This window comes from Acanthochromis polyacanthus, chromosome 16 (genome assembly GCF_021347895.1).
Source record: "Acanthochromis polyacanthus isolate Apoly-LR-REF ecotype Palm Island chromosome 16, KAUST_Apoly_ChrSc, whole genome shotgun sequence".
Lineage (NCBI taxonomy): Eukaryota > Metazoa > Chordata > Actinopteri > Pomacentridae > Acanthochromis > Acanthochromis polyacanthus.
The window spans coordinates 19,807,484-19,834,701 of record NC_067128.1 but is presented as its reverse complement, the minus strand read 5'-3'; the positions used below and the strand labels follow the sequence as shown (position 1 = coordinate 19,834,701).

Sequence of the window (27,218 nt, the reverse complement as noted above, 5' to 3'; positions counted from 1 at the left end):
GGCAGATGGAGGGAGGGTGACCGAACTTATATTAAGAGAAATGTCACAGATATTTTTATAGGTGGTTGGAGGTCTTGTATTTTTGAGACTATGACTTGATTTTTTTTAAATACTTGAACTTTTCATTGGTAATGGTAATATTCTTAAAGTACAACAAGAGTCAGTTACATTAAGATCTTATGTCAGGATTCTTTTTGGGTTTGTAATTTCTTTTTTTTATTTCTCGTCTTTTTTAGGACTACCTTAAGCAGGTGCTAGATATTGATCTTCATGCTCAGATCCATTTTGGTCGTGTTTTCATGAAACCAGGGTAAGAAAAGAAAATTGCGTCTTTCTTACATTAACAAATTTAGTCCTCTATGACTGGATGGATGGATGGATGGATGGATGGATGGATAGATAGATAGATAGATAGATAGATAGATAGATAGATAGATAGATAGATAGATAGATAGATAGATAGATAGATAGATAGATTGATTGATTGATTGATTGATTGATTGATTGATTTTATTTCTATGAATCTTTATTTGAAATGTTGAACTCAGCATGTGTTCTTTTTCTTTTTCAGTCTCCCAACAACATTTGCCACCTTGGACATAGATGGTGCTCGCAAATTAATCTTTGCCCTCCCAGGTAGTGTGTGAAGTTGAGAGAAAGAGTGATTCACACTGCTGTAAACGCAGAGATGTTACTCATGTATTTCTACTGTGCTTTGCTCTCCCCTGTCTGTCTGTCCGTCTGTCCTAGGAAACCCTGTGTCAGCTGTTGTCACCTGTAATCTTTTTGTCATCCCTGCCTTGAGGAAGATGCAGGGCATTTTGGACCCTAGGCCCACTATCATCAAAGCGAGGGTAGGATGCACAGGGCTCAACCAGGGTTCCTGACTTTCTGGTTAAGCCACACAAAATTATTCACCTTTTGAAGTACAAAAAGTGTTTGTTTTGTGGTTTTGATTAGGCTTAAAGTCTCCTCCGAAGTTAGATGATTCACAGTCATTGCTGTTGTGATAAACAGGTTTCTTCGTAGTCGTACTGGACTTAATCTTGGGAAGGGTGGATCTCTCTCTCTCTCTCTCTCTCTCTCTCTCTCTCTCTCTCTCTCTCTCTCTCTCTCTCTCTCTCTCTCTTTCTCATTTTGGAACTAGTCTTCCAAAATGTCAACATTGGAGTATAGATGAAACTGCAGCAGAGAGTAAATGCAAAACCTTGGAATACTTACGATTATATTCTTCATTTCCTGGGTGTATCATTGCAGTCTATTGCATCTTAATTCATGATTTAATACTATTTTCATCATCTGCTTGATACATATTTATGACCACAATGTTTTGCTCTGACTTGGCAGAGGAACCAATCATGGCCCACACTGACCTGAAGGCCTGCTCTCAGGTCATGAATATTCATAAGTGTAAAGTGAGAAAAATTATAATATCATCATACACACTGAGAAGATGCGGCTGTCCCCAACTAGCATCATCAAGCAAGAGATATGGTCCCCTGGCATTATGGGTGCTATCCAGGATCCAAGGTTACATCATTTGCTGGTATAAAGCAATTTTAAATCAACTTGCTGCTGCTTAATGTATTGCTGCCACTTGGAGTTATGACTGATGGCCTGAAAACACTGACGTAGCCAGACAAACTCTAAGCAGATAGCATTAGACCCAGGTCAAAAATTATTCTGGAAAAGCTTTACTTTTCACCAGCAAACTTTAAAAGATTTTGACTGACTTTATTTTGTTCTGTTGTGTATAACTTTAAAAATGTCTTAAGAAGAGTTTAAATGATAAGACCGCTTTTTACCCAATTATGCAAGTATATTAGTGGATTTTTTTCAATGCATTGAATCTCATACATAATATATTATGATTAGGGTTTAATATATTTCTGGTTTTTGAGAACTGGGAAGCGGGAAAAATTCTAGCCTATAACAGGGAACCGGGAATTTCTCAAATTTCATTACAGCATAGAATATGTTGGAAAATAGCATGAATTTTGGAGTCGGCTGCGCACGTGGCCTTCATGGAGTGGTAAAGAATAATAAGAGAAAGACCAACGAACAAGTACTCATAGAGATCTTTTTTTTTCAAACTTATCTTTATTTGGTATTTGTAGAACACAAGTTACACAACGGACAACAGTGGAAATGCAGGCACTTTAGGAAAAGTTAGAACTTCAGTAAAACATGTCTTTTGGTCTATTTTGTTACATTGTCACATCTACTATACTGCCTGTGAAGCACGATGGTGCAAAGATTTTACCTAGTTCTTCTTTGTCTTGTTGTACCTTACCTGGAAGTAGTTCTCGATGAATACAAGGTCGTTCAAAGCCTTATCCCCTTGTATTGACTGGATTTTGGTCACAAAATTCCCAGCAGAGGAGAAGCTTCACTCTGATTTAACTGAAATCAGTGGTGCAGTTAGCGGTGTCTGGTATAGGAATTCCAATTTGGGAGTGCGCTTCTTGTTGGCATCAAAAAGTTTGAACTCTGCATTGATGTTGGGTGTCATTATCAAAGCTTCTGCATCTGTCTTTCTTTGGGCACTTTTGTCTATATATCTCCAGAGTTCCTCTTCTGGTGTCTTTTCCATGCGTGGGTCTGACTCTTGTTCATAACTGGACTCCTCAGGCTTGTCTATCATCCTTTCCACTGGTTGCTCTTGTCAATTGCGCAGTCAAAGGAGTTCTGTTTTCGCAAGTCGAAGAATTGTAGCAGTGGATGACAGGTTGAATAATTCATCATCAGAATCATTCTGTACGTCTGGGTCATGCAAGTACAGCAAAAGAGAAATGAGGGTCTTTTCTCTGCGCTGCTTTTTCCACTCCTTAAGTCAATCATAGGCTTGTCGGCTGAAGTGGTTCTTTTGTTTTGCAAGCTGTGCAAACAGGAACTTCAGGATTCCTTCTTCTCTGTCGACATTGCATCTCGTCGACAGAGAGCTTTGTTTGCTAATCTCACTGGTTTCAGGGCAATGTAATTGTTTTCACCTCCTGGAACTCATGTTCTGACACCTTGAATTTCAATTTCAAATCAATGAATGCTTTCTTGATACAAGGTCGCAGTTTGATATACCTGGAAAACATTTCCTCAATGCTGTTCAGACTAATTTTATGTCTAACTTTAGCTTCAGTTCTTTCTTTAATTCTTCACAGTTTCACATATTCCTGCAGTTTTTCATCCAGCAGACCTCTCCTGAATGTCTTGAAGTCCTTTCGAGCTGTCCCCAACAGATGTGTATAGTTGGCATTTAGGTGAAGTTCACAGTCTTCTATCAGCACGTCAGGGCCATGATCCTCAACATCATCATCATCTGAATCACCAACACTTTCGTCATTTTCTGCATCTTCCATCATTGTTTGATCCATTTCATGAGTTTCAACTTTGAGTAATGTGATATCAGCTGTCGTTTTCTTGTATAAAATGTTACTCACTTTAAGATGAATACCATGACCGTAGCAGGTCACTGCTAATGTAGGCCTCACTCTACTAAATTTTAACATCGGACTGGCACCATCTGTCATTGCTATCACGCATTGACTTTGCAGCTCTGTGTTAAATTCCGACAAGCAGTTCTTGACTGCTGTTACCATTGTCACTGAGGTGAAATGTCCCATCACTCGGGATAGTCCCGAAGGCTTTACCCTTTCCATGAAGATCAACATTGAGGTAGCACCGGTTTCGTTGACTGGTCCACTCATCCAGGGTAAGAGAGAAACGTTCTCCACTCTGCATTGTTTTCTTGAATTCTTCTGTCATCTCTTCGTGTATTTTACTGGAGTCTTTTGAGATGAGGATCCTGGTATTTGAAGGATTCCATGTCAAATCTTGCCCATCTCGACTAAGAGACTTTCTGATGCAGTCACTTTTGCATATTGCATGCATTGAAAATCTGTCAAGCGATGCAAGCCCCGCCAAAATTTCAGCCAATAATTGTTTCTAACCTTGGACAAATGACTCCATCAACACCTTGTGCTTCATAATGGGTTGGGAATCTTGTGAAGCTAATGCTTTGGACTCCTTACTTGATTGCTTTATGTTGACATCATCAACTTCATATGCTTCTCGAGACCTCCTGTTGAGCCCCCTGCAGTCAGCAAGATCTTAGAATATTTTTTGCACTTCGGTTTATAAACACTTTGGCAAATGAAGTATTCACGCGTTCTGTTGAGAGGCCATTTCTGACAAGGCTGGCTAAATGTATATGGGATGTCATAGGGTGTCTATTTGCAAATAATCACAAATTAATTGTTTTATCAACTGAATATAGTGGTGGCACGTTGATGCTACTTCAAGTTCAGACACAGAATGTAACAATTTCTCAATCGGGAAGCAACTTACAGGACATTCCTGGGAAAGTGTTTGATCTTGCTTGTCTCCATTTTTGGTCCTTTTGTACACGTAGTACTTGCAAAATGAAACAAGCGCATTCCCGATTTTTTCCCTGTTTCCCATTAACGGATACCTGGATTCCAATTTAGATATGGAAACCGGGAATTCCCGGTTCCAGGATTAATTAATTGTGAATGTGAAACAGTAATACAGACACATGCCCATGGTGACAAAGATGGGGTGTTGATGTATGTAATTGAACATTCTGACATATTTTTCTCTAGCTGTCTTGCGATGTGAAGCTGGACCCTCGCCCTGAATACCACCGCTGCATTTTGACATGGCATCACCAGGAGCCTCTGCCATGGGCACAGAGCACAGGTACAAAATCAACACCCATAAAAATAGCACCCTGAAGAATGCTCTATGACAACCACACCTCAGTTAGACTCTAACTTTTTGCTGGTTCATGGCATATGTTGTTGAATTTCTGAAACACAGAAACATACAAAGTGTTTCCCTATTCAGCTGTTTAGAGGTCTGATTTCAAGTATTCCCCTTTTATTGCCCTCTGATGTGCTACAGGGAATCAGGTGAGCAGCAGGCTGATGAGTATGCGCAGCGCTAACGGGCTCCTGATGCTACCTCCAAAAACAGAGCAATACGTGGAGCTGCACAAGGGCGAGGTGGTTGATGTCATGGTTATCGGCCGGCTATGATGTCATCACAGAGGGACAGAGAGGTGGCAACATATAATGAGGGTTGGAATGGGTGGTTCACGGTGCATGTCCACATATCATTGACTATTCTGTAATATGCAACGGCACAGCTAGTTTTTATTGATTTGGATAACGTTGAGGTATAGTCAACATCTTGATCACAACCTAGATACATATGAAAAAATTAATTTAAAAAGATTATAGTATTTCAAACAAAGAAAATATAACTTTTAATGAAAAAAATCTAATTATAAAAAGAGATTTATTCTGTAATATATTATTATGATTATTCTTATTATTATTATTATCATTATTCTTCTTATTATCATTATTATATTAAGGCAACTTTGTTCCTTTCATTGCAATTGCTTTGTGTGTTCAACGCTAGACCTTATCTATAGAAGTAGCATTTTAATAGACAGCTGTAGGTGCCTGCCAGGACAAAAAAAAAAAAAGAAAATTATTATTTTCTCATCATTAGTGGAAAAAAATAATCTGTTTTTTGAAAATGAAGAAAACACTGAGGAAGGCTCCAGATTTCCCATGGTGCTCAGCCAAATGGAAGAGGGGGCACATCAAGGCCACTTCCTCTTTTGAGCGCCCATCAAGGTGACACTTATGTTTTTCTCTCATTAGTATGCATCATAATGGCTTCACAAAGAGCTTTGCTTGTTGTTTATCTTGTGAGTCTTGTTTATGTGCGCAGTGCCAAATGCCTGGGCAGAGAAGAAGTGGTGTTGGGAGGGGGAGGTAGGGGGCACACCCCAGTTGGCCCAGACCCTGAAGCTTCCTTATATTCATGGTGACCCCACCAGGGGTGAGCTGAACCTGGGAAAAATAATATTTTATTTGATCAACTATTTAAGAAAGAAAAAAACAAAGAAAAGAAACAGCTTCTTTAAGTGCTGACAGCCTTTTTAACCAACTTCACAAAAATGTACAGAAAAAATAAGAACCATATTGTACAGATATATGTGACCAGCACTCCTATGGAAACTAAACTTAAGCAATGAGGAGACATTGAACAACGCTGTACTATAACATTTTCTGTAATGATATGAAACTGATGAAAGAGACTAAGATAATAAAAATCCTTGATCATTATGTAAAAAAAAAAGTTCTTGTTGAGTTTCCTTTTTTAATAAAATATATCTAATGAAAAAACAGTGATGTTCTTCATTGGTGCTAAACATTTGATAGCATAGTAGCTCAAAGGTTTGAGAAGTGCATGAATTTTGAATGAATGGTGGTTTTACCTTATTGACCAGCCACGGTCAAGGTCCATAAGCCGAGCACCCCTGTGAATACAGCTGCCAAATGTGAATGTGATATAGATGACGGCTTCCAGGGGGGAAAAAAGTTATCTCAGGCAACATCCTTCCATAGCAGTGGAGAAAAGTAACTAAACCCACTGTATTGAGTGCAATTGTGAGATACTTTACTTCAGTGTTTGGATTTGCTTCTACTTTACAGCCCATTAATAACAAAATTTCAGAGGGAAATATTGTACTTTGTCCCACATTACACATTCTGACAGCTATATTTACCAGTTATTGCTTCAGATTAAGATTTTGCATAAACATTTGTCACATTTCAAATATGTTTGACTTTTTTAGCATGGTTTCATTTAACTAACTGTTTAGGACCCAAAGAGACACAGTTGTCCTACATTTCACAACGAAATCAAACAAAATGGAATACAGATTTGTCTTCTTTTCTTGTCCTTCCGCCATGTCATGAACTCTCAGCCATTAAAACTACCTTTTTACTTTTATATTTGTACTTGTGTGAGGGTTTTAACACAAGACTTCACATTGTAATTGAGCAGTTTATCATCTAGAATTGCTACTTTTCCTTATAGTGTCTGAATACATCTTCCAACCACTGCTTCTACAACACACAAGAAAATCAGCAGCATTTAAATGAATCGGTGCAAACCACCCGGGGTTTAAACTCTTTGGCTTTCCGAGAAGGTAGGTATTTAAGAATCAGGAACTGGCAGTAGAGAGCAAATGTGTAAAAATGGTTAAGCATAGAGGTGTCAGAAAAGATTAACCCCAAGTGAAAATACAATAGATAAAAGGCAGCTTCCATCTTTGGTGAAGATATTTCTTTGGCAGCATGAGATTAGACAGTTCCTGCTCTTCTCTGCAAAGTAAAATGACTGTAGATGTTGTTAATTGGTTATGATTAATAGTACTGCAACAAGAACTTAGTTAAATGCATCACTGTGAATGTGTATAAAATGTGATTAATGTGAAGGGATTGGTGTGAGGATGACTGTAGAAAACAACAGCAAATTCTTTATACTCTCAAGTGCAAAAAATATTTACTAGAAAATATTTTAAAAGGTAAATTGTATGAGTAGACGTCAGTTCAAGCCTACCTGAAGGTGTAACTTGTAAATTGTATGTATAAAACCAGATATTAAAGTAATGGGATGTTTCTCATGCCACCTCTTGTGATGTGTTTGTCTGTGTGGTTTACATCTAGCAGGTCCTACCTTTCTGCATCTGTAACCTATCTTGCAGCAACATCCTGCAGTGCAGCATGGGTACAAACCCTTCAGTGGAATTTGAGCATCTTAAAACACACAATAACAAACAGTTGTGATACCCCGAGCAGAAACATTTAGGAGGTGAACCAACAAAAATAAATTACAAGGATGGTGAGTCCCCAAGCTCAAGAGTAGGATTAACAAACAGGTCATTCCAGAATTGGAGGACATTTGGGCCTCAAAATTTTTGAAAAATAAACCTTCCCTTTTACAATTTTCTGCTACATATTCATGAATAATAGGTGATAAACTGTCAAAGGCTTGATTAGCTCAGCTTAAACACCAATGATGCAATTTTTCTTCTATATTATATTTGTTGTTTGCTAACACTGCTCTAGTCACAGTAACAGGGTTGCTAATCCATGCTAATGTTAGCTTTTTCTCAGGAATAGAAGCTAGATGTATAACAAGCTGTTCCTGCTGACCAAGAGGACAAACTCACTTGTGGACAAACAGCAACAAAAAAGTACATATATATATATATATATATATATATATATATATATATATATATATATATATATATATATATAAAATTTAAAATATTATGTTGATTTTTAAAAATCCCAAAACTGTTTTATTTGAGATTTAATTTTGTCATCAGGGGGTTAGGACAAGAGAAAAATTTCATTTTGGGGGTAACTCCAGAATTATTTGGTATTTTTAAAAATATTTCCAAACATTCTTTTCTCCTAGGGTTTTGTTGTTGTTGTTGTTGTTGTTTTAGATTTGGTCTCAGGGCAAGTAAATTTACACAACAACTCCATGTTTTAGTATTTTGTACATGGATTAATAAAATGTGATGGGTGGGTCATAAAATTTCCCTCCAATTCTGGAATGACCCAAATGACACATAAAACATAGGAAAAAATGGTACCATTGATGTGCAAGATGAGCCAATCAAGCCTTTGATAGTTTATTACCTGTGATTGATGAATATGTACGGTCGCAGAAAAGTGTAAAAGACTAGGTTTATTTTACAAAAGTTTTGAAGTCCAAATGTCCTCCAATTCTGGAATGACTCTTAAAGTACTGGCTGTAGTTTGTCCAATACTCTGTTGCTGCACTCGTAGGCGCACGTCTTCCTGTGGTGCTGCAGATACGCTGCTGCTGTGTGGAGGTTGTGGTCATTATGTGTCAGAGCGACAGGGGGCGCGCTGGGGCTGCCGTGTTGTCAAGGAGACGACTCAAAACAACAGGCGCAGTTTCACAGCAATGGCTACAAGTGTCCCGACTGTGCCTGGAGAAAACCCACAGCAGCGGATGAACGCTGTCCTGTGAAGAGCGGGAGAGAGCTTGAGCTTTTCCTGTCCGCCCATGTCTGACCGAAACTCACGTTTTCTGAGCGCTGGGTTGTAAAAGAAGAGACTCTTGTCAACGAAGCCCGCTGAGCGTGCTGTTTGAAGCGGTGAGTACCGTCAGTGTGCTACGGGACGGCTACCGTTAGGCTACGCAACACGTTAGCGGCTAAGCTAAGCTCTCTGCTATTGTTACTTTTGCGCTTAATAGCAATAATGAATCCAGTTTTACACGCTTGCTTTGAGAGTTGTGCTTACTCTTAGCATACGTATTACATCTGTTATTGCCGCTATTTATGAACATGGTACATTTTTTTAGAAAGTTGCACATAACAGATAATCACTTTAAGGCAATAGGAAAGCTGTTGTTTTTACGTCGAGTCTCTCTACAATTGACCTCAGGCAGGCAGCCACTCGTTGTTAAAGCTCTGATTTATTTCTGATGAATAACAAGATCGGAAACTTGCCTCACTAATCATTGAAGTGGCTATTATTACTTTCAAGAAAATTAATTGTAGTAGAGGTGGAGAGTATCTCAGTGTCTGGCTATGTAAAATAAACTAGTAAAGCTAGAAAGTAAGTAGTACTTTTTAAAAAACAATTTAAACCAAGTATACTGCCGTTCATAAGTTTGTAGTCACTCAGACAATATCATGTTCCATGAAAACTCACACTTTTATTCATGTGCTAACATAATGGCTCAAGGTTTTTCTAATCATCAATTAGCCTTTCAACACCATTAGCTAACACAATATAGCATTAGCGCACAGGACTGATGGTTGCTGGAAATGTTCCTCTATGTAAATATTCCATTAAAAATCATTCGTTCCCAACTAGAATGGTCATTTACCACATTAACAATGTCTACACTGTATTTCTGTTTCGTTTAAAGTGACCCCAAACTTTTGAATAGAAGTGTATTTGTCTGATTTCTTTTTTTTTTTTCTGTTTATTTACTTTTGTGAGCATTACAGAGTAGCTTACAGTTATGCTTTAATTACACATGCAGCATTTTCCACGTTTGGATGTTAACGGGATTGAGAGGAAATCCCTTGTGTCAGGTCATATGTGGGAAAATGCGTTAAGAAAACCTGAGAAGGACATCACAAAATTAGGAGTCGTGTCTGGATTACAAAAAGCAGGTTGGTGTAGGATGCTACCCTCATTTCACAGTGAACTGGATTGGATATTAGGAGGACGATGTCCAATGCTTATGCTGACAGCTACCACTGATGCATCTGTAATGACATATTTTCAAACTTTATTTATTTATTTGTATAGCACTTTCATGCAGAACAACACAAAGTTGTAGTACCCTGTTCAGTAAAGATAGTCATTCAATCAAATATGCTGGTTTGTTTGTCTTAGATGTGATGTTTAATTCAAACTCTTCTGATAGCCTTTTAATCTCTGTGTGATCCTGGAGTATCTCATGCCAGACTTGCTTGAGTTAGGATTACGCGTGTTTAGTCTTCCAGTGACACCTTATTCTGCTCAGGTAAGTTACATCTCATGAAACGTTTCGCTCCTATTTACTTTCACAAACATATACGCAGCTGGATGCAAACTTTTTGTCTTGCCTCGATTGTTTATATCTAGGTGGGTGTGTGCGCTTCCATTCATTCTCAGCGTCCTACCCAGGTATCTCTGTTGCCTCCGAGAGTGGAAAAGAGCATGAGATCCCAGGTTTACAGTAATTAAGCCCACAGGAACAGATGGTTCGCTGGCAAAGTCTGCAGTTCATCAGTATTACACCGCCACTCTAAACACAGCTAAATGCATCTGTAGGGGAGGGGTGTCAAAGTAGGGGGATAGATCCACCAGACATAATTAGCTGAGAGAAGCAGGTAGAAGAGGGGATGGCTGCCATGTGGTGATGGGTGACATGAGGTAATGGCTGACTCAATGACATGAGTATCAAAGGTAATTTTCAGCTACAAATCTGTGTTGATCTTTATTCTCTCTATCTATAAAATGGGTGCCTTTATCTGGTTAGTGTTAGCAATAAGGACAAATTAGAAAATTATTTTTCAAAACTGACAGCACCTATGTGTCAAACCTGCAATGTATTCATGCCACAGTACTAAGAGGTGGAAAAAAAGAGCCTTACCTTGTCATTACTACACAACAGACAGATATAGTGACAAATCAACACATTTTTGGCTTGCTACATGTGTATCCCCCTTTTTTGCCTACAGAAACACTTTCACTTGTCACTCACTGCCTCTTCTTGCATCATGATATTCTGTTGTAAAAGATATGCTACCGCTCAAAAGTTTGGAGCCACAGAAATGTTCTTATTTTTGAAAGAAAAGCAGTTTTTTTCATTGAAGATGACATTAGATTAATGTGGTAAATGACTATTCTAACTGGAAACAGGTGATTTTTAATGGAATATCTCCATAGGGGTACAGAGGAACATTTCCAGCAACCATCACTTCTGTGTTCTAATGCTACATTGTGTTAGCTAACAGTGTTGAAAGGCTAATTGGTGATTATAAAATCCTTGTGCGGTTATGTTAGCACATGAAAAAAAGTGTCAGTTTTCATGGCAAACATGAAATTATTGGGTGACCCCAAACTTTTGAACGGTAGTGTAGATCAAGTTGTTTTTGTTTGTTTTTTCTTTTACAAATAGAACTAACATAAGCTCCAAGTGAACAGCTCTTGCTTAAACTATCAAATCCAGATTAATGCATGTAGCCTCCTTAAAAATAGATTGTAATCCACCACAGCCACAACAAAGTCAACAACACTGGCAGATCAAGTAGCAGTAGTTGGGTGTTGTGCATTACAATGAAAGGCACTGTATTTATTTATTTATGTAGGCATTTTAGTCTACAGATGGATATTTTGATTAAGCTGCTCAGGTGGACAGTTGGGGGCAGGTGTAGAAGGCTGAACTGAAGGGATTTGCGGGGACTGAGGCCAGAAAGCTTTCTACGTTAGGATTTGGATTAGTGAGTATGTTAGATGAGAGGAGGTAAGAGCAAATGCCCTGATCAACAAACAACCCACTGAAATGGATACAAGAAAATGTTTATTTTTTCCATATGTTACAATGTTAAGACTTGGAGGAACATTACCATAAGATCTGTAAGCTGCTGGAAGAGCACAGATTAGAGATGAGGTTAACGTGAAATTGCCTTGGTGACCCCAAACTTTTGAATGGTAGTGTGGTATTTTTGAAGTGAGGGGAAAGCTTACTCATGTCCATACAAACACAAGATAAACAGAACAGAACATGAACAGAAGAATTCAAGTTCTGACAGAGATGCTATACATCAGGGCTGTAGCTAGGACGTTTTTATTTGATGAATTGATAGATTCATTTGTCAGAAACTGCTTATATATCATTCACAACAGGCCTATAAAACATGAGAACACATGTAAAAAATATTTGAAACAATCCTTAACTGAAGCAAGTTCCATTTCATTCAAGGAAATTTAGCACAATCTCATGTTTAAGAAGTTGGTACTAGCATCAGAAAATGCATTTTACAATTTAGTTTGAAAAATTCTGTAATTAATTGACCTTACTCCATTTTCAAAATCATTAAAGCAAAAATATTTACTAATCATTTTGGCTCCAATATAAACAGATTTACATTGTATTGGGCTGTACATGGAAATATTTGCATTAAAATGAAACAATGAGGAATTTTGACAGCGCTCGAAGTTGCCATGAAAATCGTACATAGTATCAAACAAGCATTCCTGACTACAACCTGCACAACAAGGCAGGGTTCAATGTTGAACATTTAATCCCACCCACAGCAATTTAATTGGTTTAAATGTCAAATACAGATGGGGTTAAAATCAGTTTCAATGGTTTGGACTGGGGATTGGGTAGGGTTAAACACCACAAAGTATCAAACAGACCAACCTACCAGTATAGGGTACTAGACTTGTAGCTACTTGTCTGCCATTGTGTTCCAGTCATTGTTACTGTTTTGTTTTCATCCAAACTAATTGCAGTGGTACAACTAAAGTCCTGTAAAAAAAAAAAAAACTTCACAAATTTCAGATTCTTGTTTATTACCTCCTGTCCAACGAAAACTACACTACCGTTTAAAAGTTTGGAGTCACTTAGAAATGTCCTTATTCTTGAAAGAGAAGCATATTTTTCAGTGAGGATAACATTAAATTAATCAGAAATATAGTCTAGACATTGTTCAAGAAAAGTGGGTACACCTTTCATTACTAAGATTCAAATCGTGAATTTCTTTACTACTTTGTATGTGGTCCTTTATTTTTGGTAACAGACTCAATTTTCCTCAGCAAGGGAGTGGGTCAGGCCATAGGAAAAGATAAGATTTTTTTTCTTCTGATACCTCCTGATTACTGTTACGACTATGTTTCCACTGGTTTGTAGGTGGTCACCAGTCTTTCTATGTCCTTTTTAAGCTTTGCAAAATCTCACAATCAAGTCTTGAAATTGCAACTTGTGTGTCGTGGATCACAGGGGGATTCACTTTTGTTGCACTGAGTTCCTGCTTTGTGGCCTGTATTTTCAATATACCACTTCTACAGTATTTGCTTTTGATGGTAAATAGGAGGAAATATTGCACTTGTCGATTTTTGTCAGTTTTAAAGCATTTGACACTGAAGTGGTATTGCACAAGGATCTTCTCACTTATGTTGTATAATCAAACTCAGTTCAGCCTTGAGTATCTACAGCAGTACATACACAATAATTGCAAAAGTAATATTAAAAACATCCTACATCATAGTGAAACAACGACGAGGAACATTGCTCTGCGTAAGGAGTACTTTTCCTTTTCACGCTTTAAGTATTGTTGCTGCCTTTCATACTTTTTCTCAACCAGTGTTTTAAATGCAAGACTTGTTTTGTGCCACTATGTTTTGTGCTCAACAGTGCTGTTGTTCTGGTGTTTTTGTTGTCTTTTAAACTGTCAGTCGCTTCATTTTGTTGTCCTCTGTGAAACATTAAGGTTACGTTTATAAGATTACTTGACTTTGTTTACCACTTAAACATAAAAAAAAGTCAACAAAAAGTGTTTTAAAATTATTCTTTCTAAGTGTCTGTTTGTATTCCAGGATGACAGCTCACAGAAGAAGCATACTGGACTACATTTTCCACTGATGTGCAATGGCTCCTGAGTTGAGCAGTCTCGTCTTCAGTTCCTCATAACGTTTCGGCAAGTCTCAGGAAACGCTGGGGTGGTTTGAGCTCTACACTGCTGCAGCAGGGATGATTACATCCCATATAAACGGTTATGTGCAAGAGGCCTCAGGCCAGTCCAAGAACCACAGGGAGAGGGCTGTGGATTGTCCAGGAGAGGAAAGTAGATTTGTCAAATCTCCACACTGCTCTGCCCAAATGGAGAGGATCCAGCATTACCAGGAGGAGCTGAGGAAAAGGAGAGAAGAGGACAGCAGGGGGAAGCATGACATCGACCCCAATGCTTCTCTGAGGCTTAAGAAGTTGTCACAGAACCCAAAAGTGGGCATTGACAATCCTACCTTCGAGGGGAAGGAAAAGTCCATCAAAGACGCATGCACTCTGGATCGTGTAGTTGGTAAGTTAAGAGGAGAACAGGAGTGAGAGTTAGAAGATCTTCATGGGGCTCAAACAGATTGACAGAGGAGGAAGAAGATAAATATATAGAGTTCTGTGTTTTCTGAAAATTCTGTGAAAACAAAAAGAATCACTTTTTTTTTCATTTCTTTATTTTACCTGGTAGGGTCAGTTGAGAACAATTTCTCATTTACAGTGATGACCTGAGATGACAACCCCGCAGGAAGAAAGACAACAAACAAACAGCTCATATACAAATGGACACATAACAGAAATTAAAAACAACCTATATTAATGCTAGGAAGTCATTGAGAACCATTCAGCATGTGCAGCGGTCAGCTAGGGTCTGCTGCAGCTTCTGCTTAAACATGTAAAGAGCTGACAGTTTGAGAGATTTTTGGAAGGAATCCCAATCGATTGCTGCAGCAAAGCGAAAGGAATCCCAGCCAAAGGTAGTGCGAACCTTGGGGATAGAGAGTGTCGTTAGATCACTGGACCTCAGGTGGTAGTTGCGTTAGGAGGGGTGTAGGAGGTTGGAGAGGCCTTGAAGTGTCTTCTCTGAAAGGGTTTTGTAGATGAGTAAAAGCCAGTGCTGGAGTCGCCTGGTGTGAATGGAGGGCCAACCCACCAGTTTGTAAAGGTGCCTGTTAAGGGCACACAATGGTTATTGAAGTGGCAGAACAGAGGATGGTTTGGGGGTTTTGGAGGAGGGTGAGCTTTACCTTTTGCCATGGCTCTTAAAAAATACTTTTTAACTTCTGGTGCATTCTGATTTAGGTGTGTACAGATATTTTTATTACACTGAGATTCAACAATGTGTTAGCAGCAGGGGCAGCACATTACCCTGGAAAGACCCTATGTCCAGTCCAGCCGCAATGTAAATGTTTTTCCATCAGCATTTATTTATTGAAAAAAGACAGAAAGCAGTCAAAACATCAGAGTTTGTGCCATGATAGTACTACACTTTAGACTTACATGTGATTTAGCAGGATGTTATCTTTTGACAGTAGTCTGTAATGAATGGACCAGCTGCAGGCAGAATGTGTTAATTTTTTGTAAAGACATATTACAGAAAAAAAACAATCATATTGGTGCATATCTGATATATCAGTGATAGGCCACTAACAACCATTATTAGCAGCTGACCAGTATAACGATCAGGCTCTACTTTGTTTGATGACTAAAATCAGAAATTTGTTGTCAGTTTAACTCAAACCAGTGACACTAAAAAAACGCATGCACAGCTTAAAGGGAAAAACAATCTGGCTCATGTTCATTTGTTGCTCTGCTCACATTGCCTTGGTAATACTGCTCCCCTAACCATCTATGCTCTTTTTTTCAGATTTGGGAGAGTTGTTGCAGGCTCTGAAGTGGGTGCAACTCTGCCTGGCTGATGCTCAGAGCCAGCAAGATGTGGAGCTGATTATGCAGCTTCTTACCAAGGAGGACTTCAAGAATGCCTACACAATCTACAGCATTGTGTCTCAGCAGATGAGCAGAGTCAGTCCCACCTCACCCCTCACGGCACAAGCACAGGACCTCTGCCAGGAAGTAAGCAAATGGTCATTTTAGAGCAACTTGTTGTTACACTTTAAAACATCTGCATTTCCTAATGTAGTTTATATCAGTGGATCTAAGAGTTTTCTGTCTTCAAAAGATACTCAGTCAAGGAAAATCAACAGTGTTGAATCAGTCTTTGCAACTTCTTTTTTTAACCATACAACACAATTCATTCTGTACCTTATGAGGCAAGAAGTAGTCTCTACTGAGGAGGTAGTCTGTGGATACAGGCATGAAGGCACTCCAATTGTACTCACCAATTTATGGTTTATACTACATTAGTTTTTTTTTTTTTTTAACTTTAAAAGCACCTTTGTCAGTAAACCAATACAACTCAATGAAACAATGGAAAATCTTTGCTGAGGTGACGATTAATTCAACTGAGCCAACCAAAAAGCAGTCACATCAGCCTGAATAATTATGAAGTGTAAATTGTCTTGGGTCAACAAGGTGAGTGAAAACAAAAATTTGGGATTTGCAGGATCCAGGCCATGCGTGTAAATTGAGTGAGCTGCCAAAAAAGATGCACAAGGTAGAAGAATGTAAATCAGAGAAGTCAGGTGAAGAAAGGGTAAGATGTTAGGGAAATACTCTATTTTTTGGAGAGGGATGAGCAAGAGAAAGAAGTGAAATTTGAACCCCAGTATGTGTTTTGGTATTCCAATGGTTCGTGCATACACTACCGTTCACAAGTTTGGGGTCACTTAGAAATGTTATTATTTTTGAAAGAAAAGCACATTTTCTTCAATGAAGGTAATGGTAAATGAATCAGAAATGCAGTCTCGGCATTGTTAATGTGGTAAATAACTATTTTAGCTGGAAATGGATGATTTTTATTGGAATATCTAGATAGGGGTACAGAGGAACATTTCCAGCAACCATCACTCCTGTGTTCTAATGCTACATTGTGTTAGCTAATGGTGTTGGAAGACTAACTGCTGATTAGAAAACCCTTGTGCAGTTATGTTAGCACATAAATAAAACTGTAAGTTTTCATGGAAAACGTGAAATTGTCTGAGTAACCCCAAACTTTTGAACGATAGTAAGTATAAAAACACGAGTTTATATTTAAATGACCTACAAACCAGTTGCTGTTTCCTATTTGACAGTTTGTAGGGGCTTCTGCTGAGCGCTTGTATAGACAATGACAGAGAGAAAAAAACATTTCAGTATTCAGGTTTTAGTCAATGAAAATATGCCACACCTGATGTCCTTGCTGACCAGACACCAGCCAGCTGGTCTCTGCTGAAAGGAAAGTAACAGATTTGTGGCTCTGTAAAAGTGAAACGCAATCTGTCACATATTACAGAAAGATTGAAATTGTGATATAGTTACTACAAATAAGAGAACCTCTGTACATCTATGACAGGCTACATTCACAGTAGACATATTGTCAACCTCAAATAAGTGTAACATTAAGGAATGTAATACAGACTTTTTAGCACAGTCAGCTGTTTATAGCAAGCAGCACTGCCACAAAACTGCTATTCCACTTCCAGGTGTCAATTGAAGATAGAGCAGTTAGATGTGATATTTCCTTTTTCTTCCCATGCACAGTAAATGAGTAAGTTCACTCATGTACCAGGCATGGCTCTTAGCAGTGGCTGCTTAACAGTGCATAAGAAGTGTTTGCAGCGTGTCTAAACTAAGTGGCTGTGCTGCGTGACGCTCACATTTGTCACTGGCTAAACTAATCTCCCAGCTGCTCTGGGTGCTGGCTGAGCAGTGCAGCACATTGCAGGTAGGAGGCCAGGATCTGGGCAGCCAGAAAAAGAAACTCCAGCAGCTTACAGCAGCGTGGGCCGAAGCACAGTGCTGCTGAGGGGGAGGGGAAAGTGCGTCACCTTGTTAGTGAGAGCTTTGATTAGTATAATGGATGAACTCAGCTCCAAAGAGGAGATGAAGAAGAAGAAGAAGCATAAGAACAAAGTAACACAATGCTAAAAGGCGTGCTATAATCATTCTGTGAAGAGCCCAGGCCACAAACAGGAAATGCATTGTTTCTCTAAATGACAGCACAAGCATCCAAATTATGAAAATAGAACCATGTGTCAGAGAAACAAATAAAAATGGAACAGAGTGAATAGTTTGTAAAGCTGTCTGTCTGTCTGTCTATCTATGCATTTCCTTCACAGCAGACTGCATATAGAGCATTCTGTCTCTCTCATTTTGTCTCTCTCTTTAAAACATACAAACCTCCTGTGAGTTACTTAACGGCAAACAAAATAACAATGTGTAAGTGCCCTCTGTATGGATGCACATTTACTCATAAGTTTCTGCACAGTTAAGTTTTTATTTTCTTGCAAATTTGAGAGAATTCAAACTATTTTCTTACATGCAAATATTTCGCTACTCAAATGATTCACTGACATGTCATGTACAATGTATGCACATTAGAGATCCAGTCAGACAACACTTATACACAAATAGTGTGACAGATATTTATGCATCTTAAATTTTTTTCTAGTGTTGTCAGTGAAATGCTGAACACAGTGTCATGAAAAAAAGAGTACCAAGAACAAACATGCAAAATAAGTTAAGTAAGATCAAACGATGGTCTGCACTGCGGGTCGAACAATATGGGTTTTTCTGGGCCAATACCGAAGCCGATTAATGGAAATCAAGAAAGGCCAATATTTATTTATTACGCTGCAGAGTTATGTGGCGATCGGCATTGGTTTGTCTGCTTGTTTGTCATTCCTCTAAAACGGACAAACAGATTTCAGTTAAATTTTCAGGGAAGGTCAGAAATGACACAAGGACCAAGTGATTAGATTTTAGCAGTGATGCAGCTTATAGTCTGGATCCATGGATTTGTTAGGGATTTCTGTATCATTGCGAGATAGCGGCACGGAATCACCGTAACTATGACAGCAAGTCAATACTATATCAGCTGTCTGTTGACGATCACACAATTGCGATTGCATGATTGCGATCCCACTACAAATTGACTGCCGTGGACCACGAATTGTTTAAAGATTTCATCTGTCGGAAATCATACAACAACTGAGCAGGCTTGGTGGACTACTGCGCGCTCTGATTGCTTTTCTTGTTTAATTTTTCACTGTTCTGTCACTGTTCTTGCACAATAAGGTCGATATTCTAAAGCATTACTTCTTATTATTTCCCAGACTCTGTTTCAGGGTAATCAGTGGCTACCTTATCACTCAGTCACTAGCCGTTAGCATAGCCTTAGCCTCAGTGAGAGAAGCTAATGTCCTGGTTTGTGGCAATCACTTGTGTTTCTTGCTCAGATTTTGCAGTCTCTGCTTGAGAGACATTTCTGAGACCACAGAGTGACCGCAGACAGAGAGAGGAGGCTGCATCACACCCAAAGTAGCGCATTTAATACATCAATAATCGGTCAATAAAAATAACAACACAGATAAACGGAAAAGTGGCAAATATCCTGAATGGATAATCAGCTAGGTTGATAATCGGTCTTCTCTAGTTTGTACCAGTTGTCAGGAATAATTACAATTACAAGGTACGTTTGTTTGTTTTTTGTTTTGTTTTTGTCAATGACTGCAATTTTTAGTTCTGTTAAGATGGTATAAAGATTTAAATAGGTAATTGATTATTCGATTTCACTTGACTTGCTTACTGTACCTCTTAGTAGCAGATATACAATTTTTCTCACCATGATGTGCCCATTTTTCTATTTAGGTACAGAAGATTCTTCAGTCCAGCCAGCAGAAGGAAGGTTTGGAGCTTAAAGCACTGCTCACCAATCCTCATCTTCAGGTCAGAGATCAAGTTTCCAGCTGTGACCTCCCCTTGATCCATATTATGTTAATAAAACAGCATCACTGAAACTCAGCAAGTTTGCAGAGCCTTAAACATTTACAAATTTATTTAGTTAATGTGCTGATAATCAGACTACTGGAAATATAATTGAGGTTATGCTTTCCTGTAAAACGACAGAAAAGAAAAGATAATTGTTTGTCTTACATCTTATACTGTAAGGTCACAGGTCAGGGTTAAGTATAGAATGTACCAGTAAACTATGCGACTTAACAGCTTACCAACTCAAAGACAGTTTCATATACCCATTACCATTGCGCTGTCATTGTACAGTATACCGTGTTGTGTGTCAACAAAGAGTGAAATATACAGGGATTAGTCTCTGTACCTACACTGTGATAAGGTCATATCTTATGTTTGTGCTCCTCGAACTGGCAAAAATGTATTGTTTTCTACCTTCTGGCACACAAATTGGAGCAGATTATGACTGGTTCTCTAAAGGGAGTAGAGGATCATATGAGTATAGTACAAGTAAACAGCTTTATATCCAAAACTAATAAAGACATGTGAGACAGGGAGGTCCACTTGTAACTTTTAATGGTATTCTATGACAGTTTCCTCAGGAACAAGGAAGCAAGAGGTGTTTGATGATTGGTGGCAGTGGACTCTGACTCTTCAATGCAGACGAAGATTAAGATGGATTGTGTGTACACCAACTCTTAACTGGGCCTCCGCTCTCTTAGTTCCGCTCTGCTGCAGGATACAGGAACTAATTTGGATTGATAGTTATTAATTGTGGGCTGCACAGTGGCTTGGTGGTTAGCACTTTTGGCTTGCGGTTAGAAGATCCCTAGTTTGCGTCCCCGTCTTTTTGGGATCTTTCTGCATGGATTTTGCTTGTTCTTCCTGTGAATGAATGGATTTTCTCCATTACTATGGCTTCCCCCCATAATCCAAAAACATGCTGAGGTCAACTGATAACTCTAAATTGTCTGTAGGTGTGAATGTGAGTTCTATATGTAGTCCTATGATAGACTGGTAACCTGTCCAGGGTGTAGACTCCAGCCCCCCACAACCCTAATGAGGATTAAGCGGTGTATAGATAATGGATGGATAGTTATTAATTAATCTATCATGTCATAATATATAAGGTGAAGGAGGAATCTCTGTATTATTACTGACTCAGAAGTTGGTCTACGAACTGGTCCTTTTTAAAGAGACGGGGCGTGACTAGGCTTCTGATAGCAGCTGTATGTCTATGGAAAGGAGTCTGGAAGTTTGCTTGCTATCACTTCTGATTCATTGTTTTATATAACAAGGGCAAACCATTAACAATTTTAAAACAACTGTACTAGGAATATTTGGGAAATACATATTTCCATGCTAACTGTAGCTGTTCTGAATGAGAGCAGCCAGCCTTCATTCTCTTTGTCTCATGCTGCCTTCTCCTGTATTCATGTCTGTCAGTGTTTCTGTCCATTATGCGTTTGTAAATTTCTGTATGTGTACACTGTTTGTCTACACCTATGTGTATGTCTTGTGTGTGTGTTCTCGTGGCAGGCTCTGATGCAGGCCCATGACAGTGTGGCAGTGCAGGAGATGGCAGAAGAAAGTGTGACTCAATACTTCGGAGAGACTGTTAAATTAGTGCGACTGGAGAAGACCAGAGACACTCCACTGGTGAGACCAAATCTAGCAGTCTTGTGTCGCACTGAATTCTGAATATTGTGTATCAGCAAGAGAATTCTGATGGAAACCCACAGAAAGATAATCAGAAAAAGGATTATGAGGATCGTTGCACTCATATTCAAAAACCTTAGTTGATACTTGTTAGAGCTGTCAGTATAATGAAAACTTAAGGAACAACATAACACAGGATTAGTGGGACATGGCAGACATTAGCTCTGATGCAGTAGTTCTAACTATGTAGCATGTGTCTTTGTGAGTCAGCTCTTTCTGCTTTTAGATTTGTGTATCTGCATGGTATCATTTTAAAAGATATTGTGTTTGACGTGTGTTGCTTGTTTAGTGAGATCACCTTTGTCATCTGTATGAACTCCATGCATGTGTGTGTTGTCACCAGGGTGCAACTGTACGTAATGACATGGACAGTGTGGTGGTGAGTCGTGTGGTGAAAGGAGGAGCAGCAGAGCGGAGTGGCCTCCTCAGTGAAGGAGATGAGATCCTGGAGATCAACGGGATTTCGATTCGTGGAAAACATATCAATGAAGTCCATGACTTGCTGGTGAGGAGTTGTGTCCAGTAACTTTAAGTGCTCTTTCAAATATTTACAATAAATTATGTGAAATTACTTCCATTTTGGCTTTATTTTGCATTATTAGGACCTGACTTTGTTACTTTTTATACCTTAAAATGTCTTGAAAAACTGAAATTATGTGTTTTTAACGTCATAAAGGGCATTAGAATTTATTGTTAAGCGGTAGGCCTTGCTTGGTCCACCTGTTCTTTCATATGTGTTGGCATTATTTTTCACTCACAATGCGTGTCCACTTCTGCAAAAATTCAAATTAGTTTGATAAACATGTTGCATTTCAGAACTGTCATTAAGTTAATGAAGTTATGCAGCATGCGTCTTTTACCTGAGAAGATAACTAGCAATATCCTCACGCATAAATATATACATTAATTTGAAGATAACATTACTACTACTACTACTACATTACTATCTAAACGAAGATAAACTTCATTGATCCCTCACCAGGGAAATTCACAATCTTAATGGAAAAAAATATTAGTAATGTGATCTCATTTATTCTTAACAAATTCAGTTGTAATATAAAGATCCCTTCCAGTGAAGCTTTTTTGTTGTTAATTTAAGGGAGAATAATTTAATAATAATAATAATTTAGGCAAACACCTCACACTTGGGTGGTGGTGGTCTAATAAACTGATTAAGCACTGTACATACCAATTGTGTCAATTTAAAGGGTGCTTCTTCATGTAGCAGTGTTTGGTCATGTGTGACCAAATTGCTCCCAATAGTAGAACAGAGCGCGTCCCTGCTGTTTATTGTATTCCCTTTTTTTCAACAGCAACAAATGCAGGGCACTCTGACCTTCCTTCTCATCCCAAGTTCTCAGATTAAACCAGCCCCGTACAGACAGACTGTGGTAAGTCTCTAATGAACGTGGACACTCTAATGAGTTTGTTTGCATGAGATCGCCTGTCTGCATGCATGCAACAACAGCTTTGACACTGTACACCCTGTCCTCAGATGCACGTCCGAGCTTACTTTGACTACGACCCCTCTGATGACCCGTTTGTGCCATGTCGAGAGCTAGGCCTGTCCTTCCAGAAGGGAGACATACTCCATGTCATCAGCCAGGATGACCCCAATTGGTGGCAGGCCTACAGGGACGGAGATGAGGACAACCAGCCCCTAGCTGGACTCATTCCAGGTAATAATCCAACTGGGCTAAACATGCAGTGTATTGATTCTCAAGGGCAGATCATACTGCTAAAAATATAAGAAAATCTAGAAACAATTACAGATGATTGTAAGATTTATTGTTGTTTGTAGTGACACTGGTGTAGTTAACTTGCATTAAATGCAGAAGAGATGATGGAGACACGTGTCCATCAGTGGAGGTCTTGATGCCATCAAGAAAAACACACAGTGTCCACACTAGAAATGAGAGTTTAACATGACAGGACAACTTAGGACAGCTTATCTTATCATACTGAGGAGCCAGTAGTTTTCTCCATCTCTTGTAGTAACTGGAAACCCAGTCACAGAATGGTACTTGAAAGTGACTAATAGCCTGGCAAGACAATCCTGGCAGGTATCGTCCCCATCTGGCCTGTCAAGCAGATTAAAGCAAACACCTACGAATTATTTGTGATTACTTTGTAGCCCATGCCTGCTATGGCTAGAAGAAAATTAGGTTAACCACGGGAAAGAAATGGAAAGTCAGGAAATAGAAAGTGGGCTATCTTTTTTGCCTGTTTGTAAATACATTGAATTTGTGTGATTTTCTGTGTTTTCTTTTTTGCAGGTAAAAGCTTCCAGCAGCAAAGAGAGACCTTAAAGAAAGCTTTAACAGACAGAAGTCGAGAGCAGCAAGGTAAGAAGACCACGTTTAAACTCACTTCTGCTAATGTACAAGATATGATTTGCAAATTGAAACACTTTACATCCACTAAAAAAATAGAATGTGCTCCATCTAGAGCATGGTATCCAAATAAAATGATAATCTGCCTTTACATTTGTACTTTTTTTCAACTACATGTTCAGGGAAGCATTGGTATGCAAAGAAGAGCAAGAAACAAAGGAAGAAGAGCACATCAAACTTGAACAAAAATACTGGTAAGACGATTCTTTTCTTTTGTCTTTTCAGTGATTTGACAAACGATCTGATTTAAAAGCTTCAGACTTCAGACTTCACCACTGTCACTTCGCATTTAGCACATGTGAAAGACTTCCATGCTGAGCCACTGCCAAGTGTCTGCACATGGTTAGTATTAGCCCCACACGTTAGCTAGAGTTGACACATCTTGTCTTTTTCTCAGCAGCTTGTCCAGACTTGGTGTGTCATAGATCAGATTAGTCCTGTCTTCACAGACAGGATCAGAGAAAGCACCAACAGGTGCCCAGCAGGTGCCTAAATGGCTGATCTGTGGTGTTACTGGTTCACACACTAGAAAACATACTAAGCCTGACACACAAACTGTTCCAGGAATACTTCTAAGTAGCCAGCATTTACAAACTGTGAACTGAGAGGTTCAGAAATGAAGAAAATCCTTTGTTCAGGACAAAACCTTCACATAAACACACAAATGACAATATTACTGCTTTATATTTTATTAATGTCTCAAGTGTCTTGCTTCTTTCACAGATTCACAGAGAGATCAGAGTTTAGTCATATTTAGTTCCAGAACAGCAGGCCAGGAGTTCAAAATAATTTGGTGTGCAGGTTGAGGATGTTTTATGAACTGCTCCCAAACTGTCTCTTTAGACAATGATGACATCCTGACCTATGAGGAGATGTCCCTTTACCACCAGCCTGCCAATCGCAAACGCCCCATAGCCCTGATTGGCCCCACAAACAGTGGTCACGATGAGCTGCGTCGGAGGCTTCTGTCCTTTGAACCAGAGAAGTTTGCTGTTGCTGTTCCACGTAAGTCCACATTTTGTCACAGTAACAAGTCCGGCAACATCAAATATGAATCACTGATTTCAGATGAGAAACAAACATGCATTTAGGATTCAGTAAGTAAATCCTTTCACATATCACGCAGCACATTTTCTCATTTCTAATGTCACACTAACAAGAAGTTAAACTGACCACTTATAAAGGACTAAGCACTAAGAGTATTTTTTACAGTAAGTCCAACTGATCTGTCCCTTTTCACGGTTCAGACACAACCAGAAACCCAAGGACAAATGAGTGGAATGGGCGTGAATATCATTTTGTAAGTCGTCCTGCCTTCGAAACCGACTTGGCGGCTGCGAAATTCATTGAATCTGGGGAGTATGAGAAGAACTTGTACGGCACCAGCACAGACTCTGTACGACACATCATCAACTCTGGACGCATCTGTTTGCTTTGCCTACACACAAGGGTATGAGACTGAATAGTTACATTTCTGTTGAGACAAATATCAAAATACTCAATATTATTTTAACATGTTATTTACAACACCCATTTTAGCCTTGATCTGCGGTTTATTTAAATATATCTTTAATTCTTTTTTGGTTCGATCAAAACTAAAATGACATATTTGTATAGAAAGTAAAGAATGTTGAATTCTTAGACTTATTTTGCTATGTTTTAATCCTGGCTATTCTGTGTCTTGGGTTTTCGTTTTTATTCATTTGGATGGAATTGGTTTTCCTTCTGACAGTCGCTGCAGGTGTTGAGGTCGTCCAACCTCAAGCCGTATGTCATCTTCATCGCTCCGGCTTCTCAGGAACAACTACGCACCCTGCTGGCCACAGATGGAAAATCACCAAAGGTAAAAGTTGAGGCGCTCTCAGACTGCGCAAGGAAGGAATTTATAGTCCAGTATTTAGTTGCAAACTGGTTTCCAACTCACAGGGAATTCATAAGAGTGGAAATAGTAAAACCAGACTGTTTGTGCCTGCTGCTCTAAATAGATAGAAATAGTCAGGAAATAAGAATATTGAATCAGTTGATGAAATCACCAACAGATTTCACAGTTATTAATGGTGTAAAAATATTGATAGTATTTCAAAAAATAAAGACTGTCAAGAGAATTTAAGAATTATGTTATCTTCATCAGTGTTTCTGTTTTCTGTGCACAGCCAGAGGAGCTGAAGGAGGTCATCGAAAAGGCTCGTGAAATGGAGCACAGTTTTGGTCACTTCTTTGATGCAACTATTGTGAACACGGATCCAGACCAGGCTTTTCAAGAGCTACGCAGGGTGATAGATAAACTGGACACAGAGCCACAGTGGGTGCCCACCTCCTGGCTCTGCTAGACGTCACCGAGTGGCGGCACAAGGGCTTTCAGAAACGGGTCAACTGAAGAACAAAACCGGATGTTCCAAGAAACAGACAGTGGTAAATCGTCACTGGATTTTCACTTGCACATTCTCCTCGTTTGTAGAGGAGTCGATTGTTACTCATGTTGTGGAAACGGACTCAAGTTTCTTTCTTTCTTTTTTTTTTTTTTTTGGTGTGTGTCTTTGTGGGTTATTTTTGTTGTTTCGATTCCTGAATGTCTTTATTTCAGCTTTATGCAAAATATTTGATCATACAAATAGAAATATTTCTACTCTGTTCTTAATAGTAATTTATAATTGTAAATATATATTTCCTAGATGAAAGGATGCAATAATTTATTGTTACATTTTGTGTGTGATACCTACAATGGCACACTCAACTCAGTGTTAATGTTACAGTTTTTAATGGCTTCCTGAGAAAAGGCTTCAAGCCAAAACCGCATGAGGTACCAAACGGAGGAGATGTGCCTAAATGGATGCAGCATTGTCTTCCATGCAGGAATACAGGAAAGAAATCTGTTGTAACCTGCAGTTTTCAGGTACTTCCTTCACACCAACATCAGAGTTATTATATGTTGTGTCTCATTTTATGCTATGAATACAAACCCGTTGCTAGCTGGTTGTCACTACTATCAGTATGTAATGCTGCAAAGTACTGCTGAGATTGTTTGAACAATGCATCATATCACTTATAGTGTAGTCCAACAAATACTGTATTGTTTCTTTGCAAAGTGTTTTCAAATCCAGGACAATTTTGTTAATAAAATCATGTGAACAAGTGATACATTTAGCAGTGGCTCGGTGGTTAGCACTTTCACCTTGCAGCTAGAAGATCCCCAGTTCATGTCCCCACAATGCCGCCATCTTTCTGCAAGAGACACTTCATCCCAGCAGTCTTGTACAGTGCTTTGTCTTTACATACGGAACCTAAAAGTTTCTGCTTTAGAGCAAAAGTGAAAGCTCTGATCTTTGCAAACAA

The 27,218-nt window shown here is 38.9% G+C and overlaps 2 protein-coding genes across 5 annotated transcripts in view; both read left to right on the top strand.

Moving 5' to 3' along the window:
• gphnb (gephyrin b) overlaps window positions 1–6,217 on the top strand; it is a 127,144-nt gene extending 120,927 nt beyond the window's left edge. For 2 of the 3 annotated variants that reach the window (XM_022213931.2, XM_022213929.2), the window contains 5 exons: window positions 237–310; window positions 572–636; window positions 751–854; window positions 4,617–4,713; window positions 4,918–6,217. In XM_022213931.2, coding sequence (XP_022069623.1) covers window positions 237–310; window positions 572–636; window positions 751–854; window positions 4,617–4,713; window positions 4,918–5,051 — 474 coding nt within the window. In that variant the 3' untranslated portion in view covers window positions 5,052–6,217. Of the gene's footprint in view, window positions 1–236; window positions 311–571; window positions 640–750; window positions 855–4,616; window positions 4,714–4,917 lie in introns of all 3 variants that reach the window. The other variant, XM_022213928.2, reaches the window with a different exon arrangement.
• A 2,540-nt stretch (window positions 6,218–8,757) lies between these two features.
• On the top strand, window positions 8,758–27,021 carry pals1b (protein associated with LIN7 1, MAGUK p55 family member b). Of its 2 annotated transcripts, none has more exons than XM_022213927.2 (14): window positions 8,758–9,016; window positions 13,968–14,449; window positions 15,791–15,999; window positions 19,675–19,752; window positions 21,313–21,432; window positions 21,836–21,997; window positions 22,806–22,883; window positions 22,988–23,171; window positions 23,769–23,837; window positions 24,008–24,079; window positions 24,729–24,890; window positions 25,133–25,335; window positions 25,618–25,728; window positions 26,039–27,021. In XM_022213927.2, exons 2-14 carry the CDS (start codon window positions 14,122–14,124, stop codon window positions 26,213–26,215), a joined length of 1,953 nt encoding a protein of 650 aa, XP_022069619.2. In that variant the 5' UTR covers window positions 8,758–9,016; window positions 13,968–14,121; the 3' UTR covers window positions 26,216–27,021. The 2 variants fall into 2 exon arrangements, with proteins under 2 accessions (XP_022069619.2, XP_022069618.2); XM_022213926.2 differs by having other exon boundaries at window positions 8,759–9,016; window positions 21,220–21,432.
• Window positions 27,022–27,218: the final 197 nt, after the last annotated feature.

Coding starts and splice junctions, on each gene's coding strand:
- pals1b (XM_022213926.2), top strand. CDS start 14,122: ATGATTACATCCCATATAAACGGTTATGTGCAAGAGGCCTCAGGCCAG. Junction 21,998..22,805: donor ATGAAGTCCATGACTTGCTG/GTGAGGAGTTGT, acceptor TTTTTTCAACAG/CAACAAATGCAGGGCACTCT. Junction 25,336..25,617: donor TGCTTTGCCTACACACAAGG/GTATGAGACTGA, acceptor TCCTTCTGACAG/TCGCTGCAGGTGTTGAGGTC.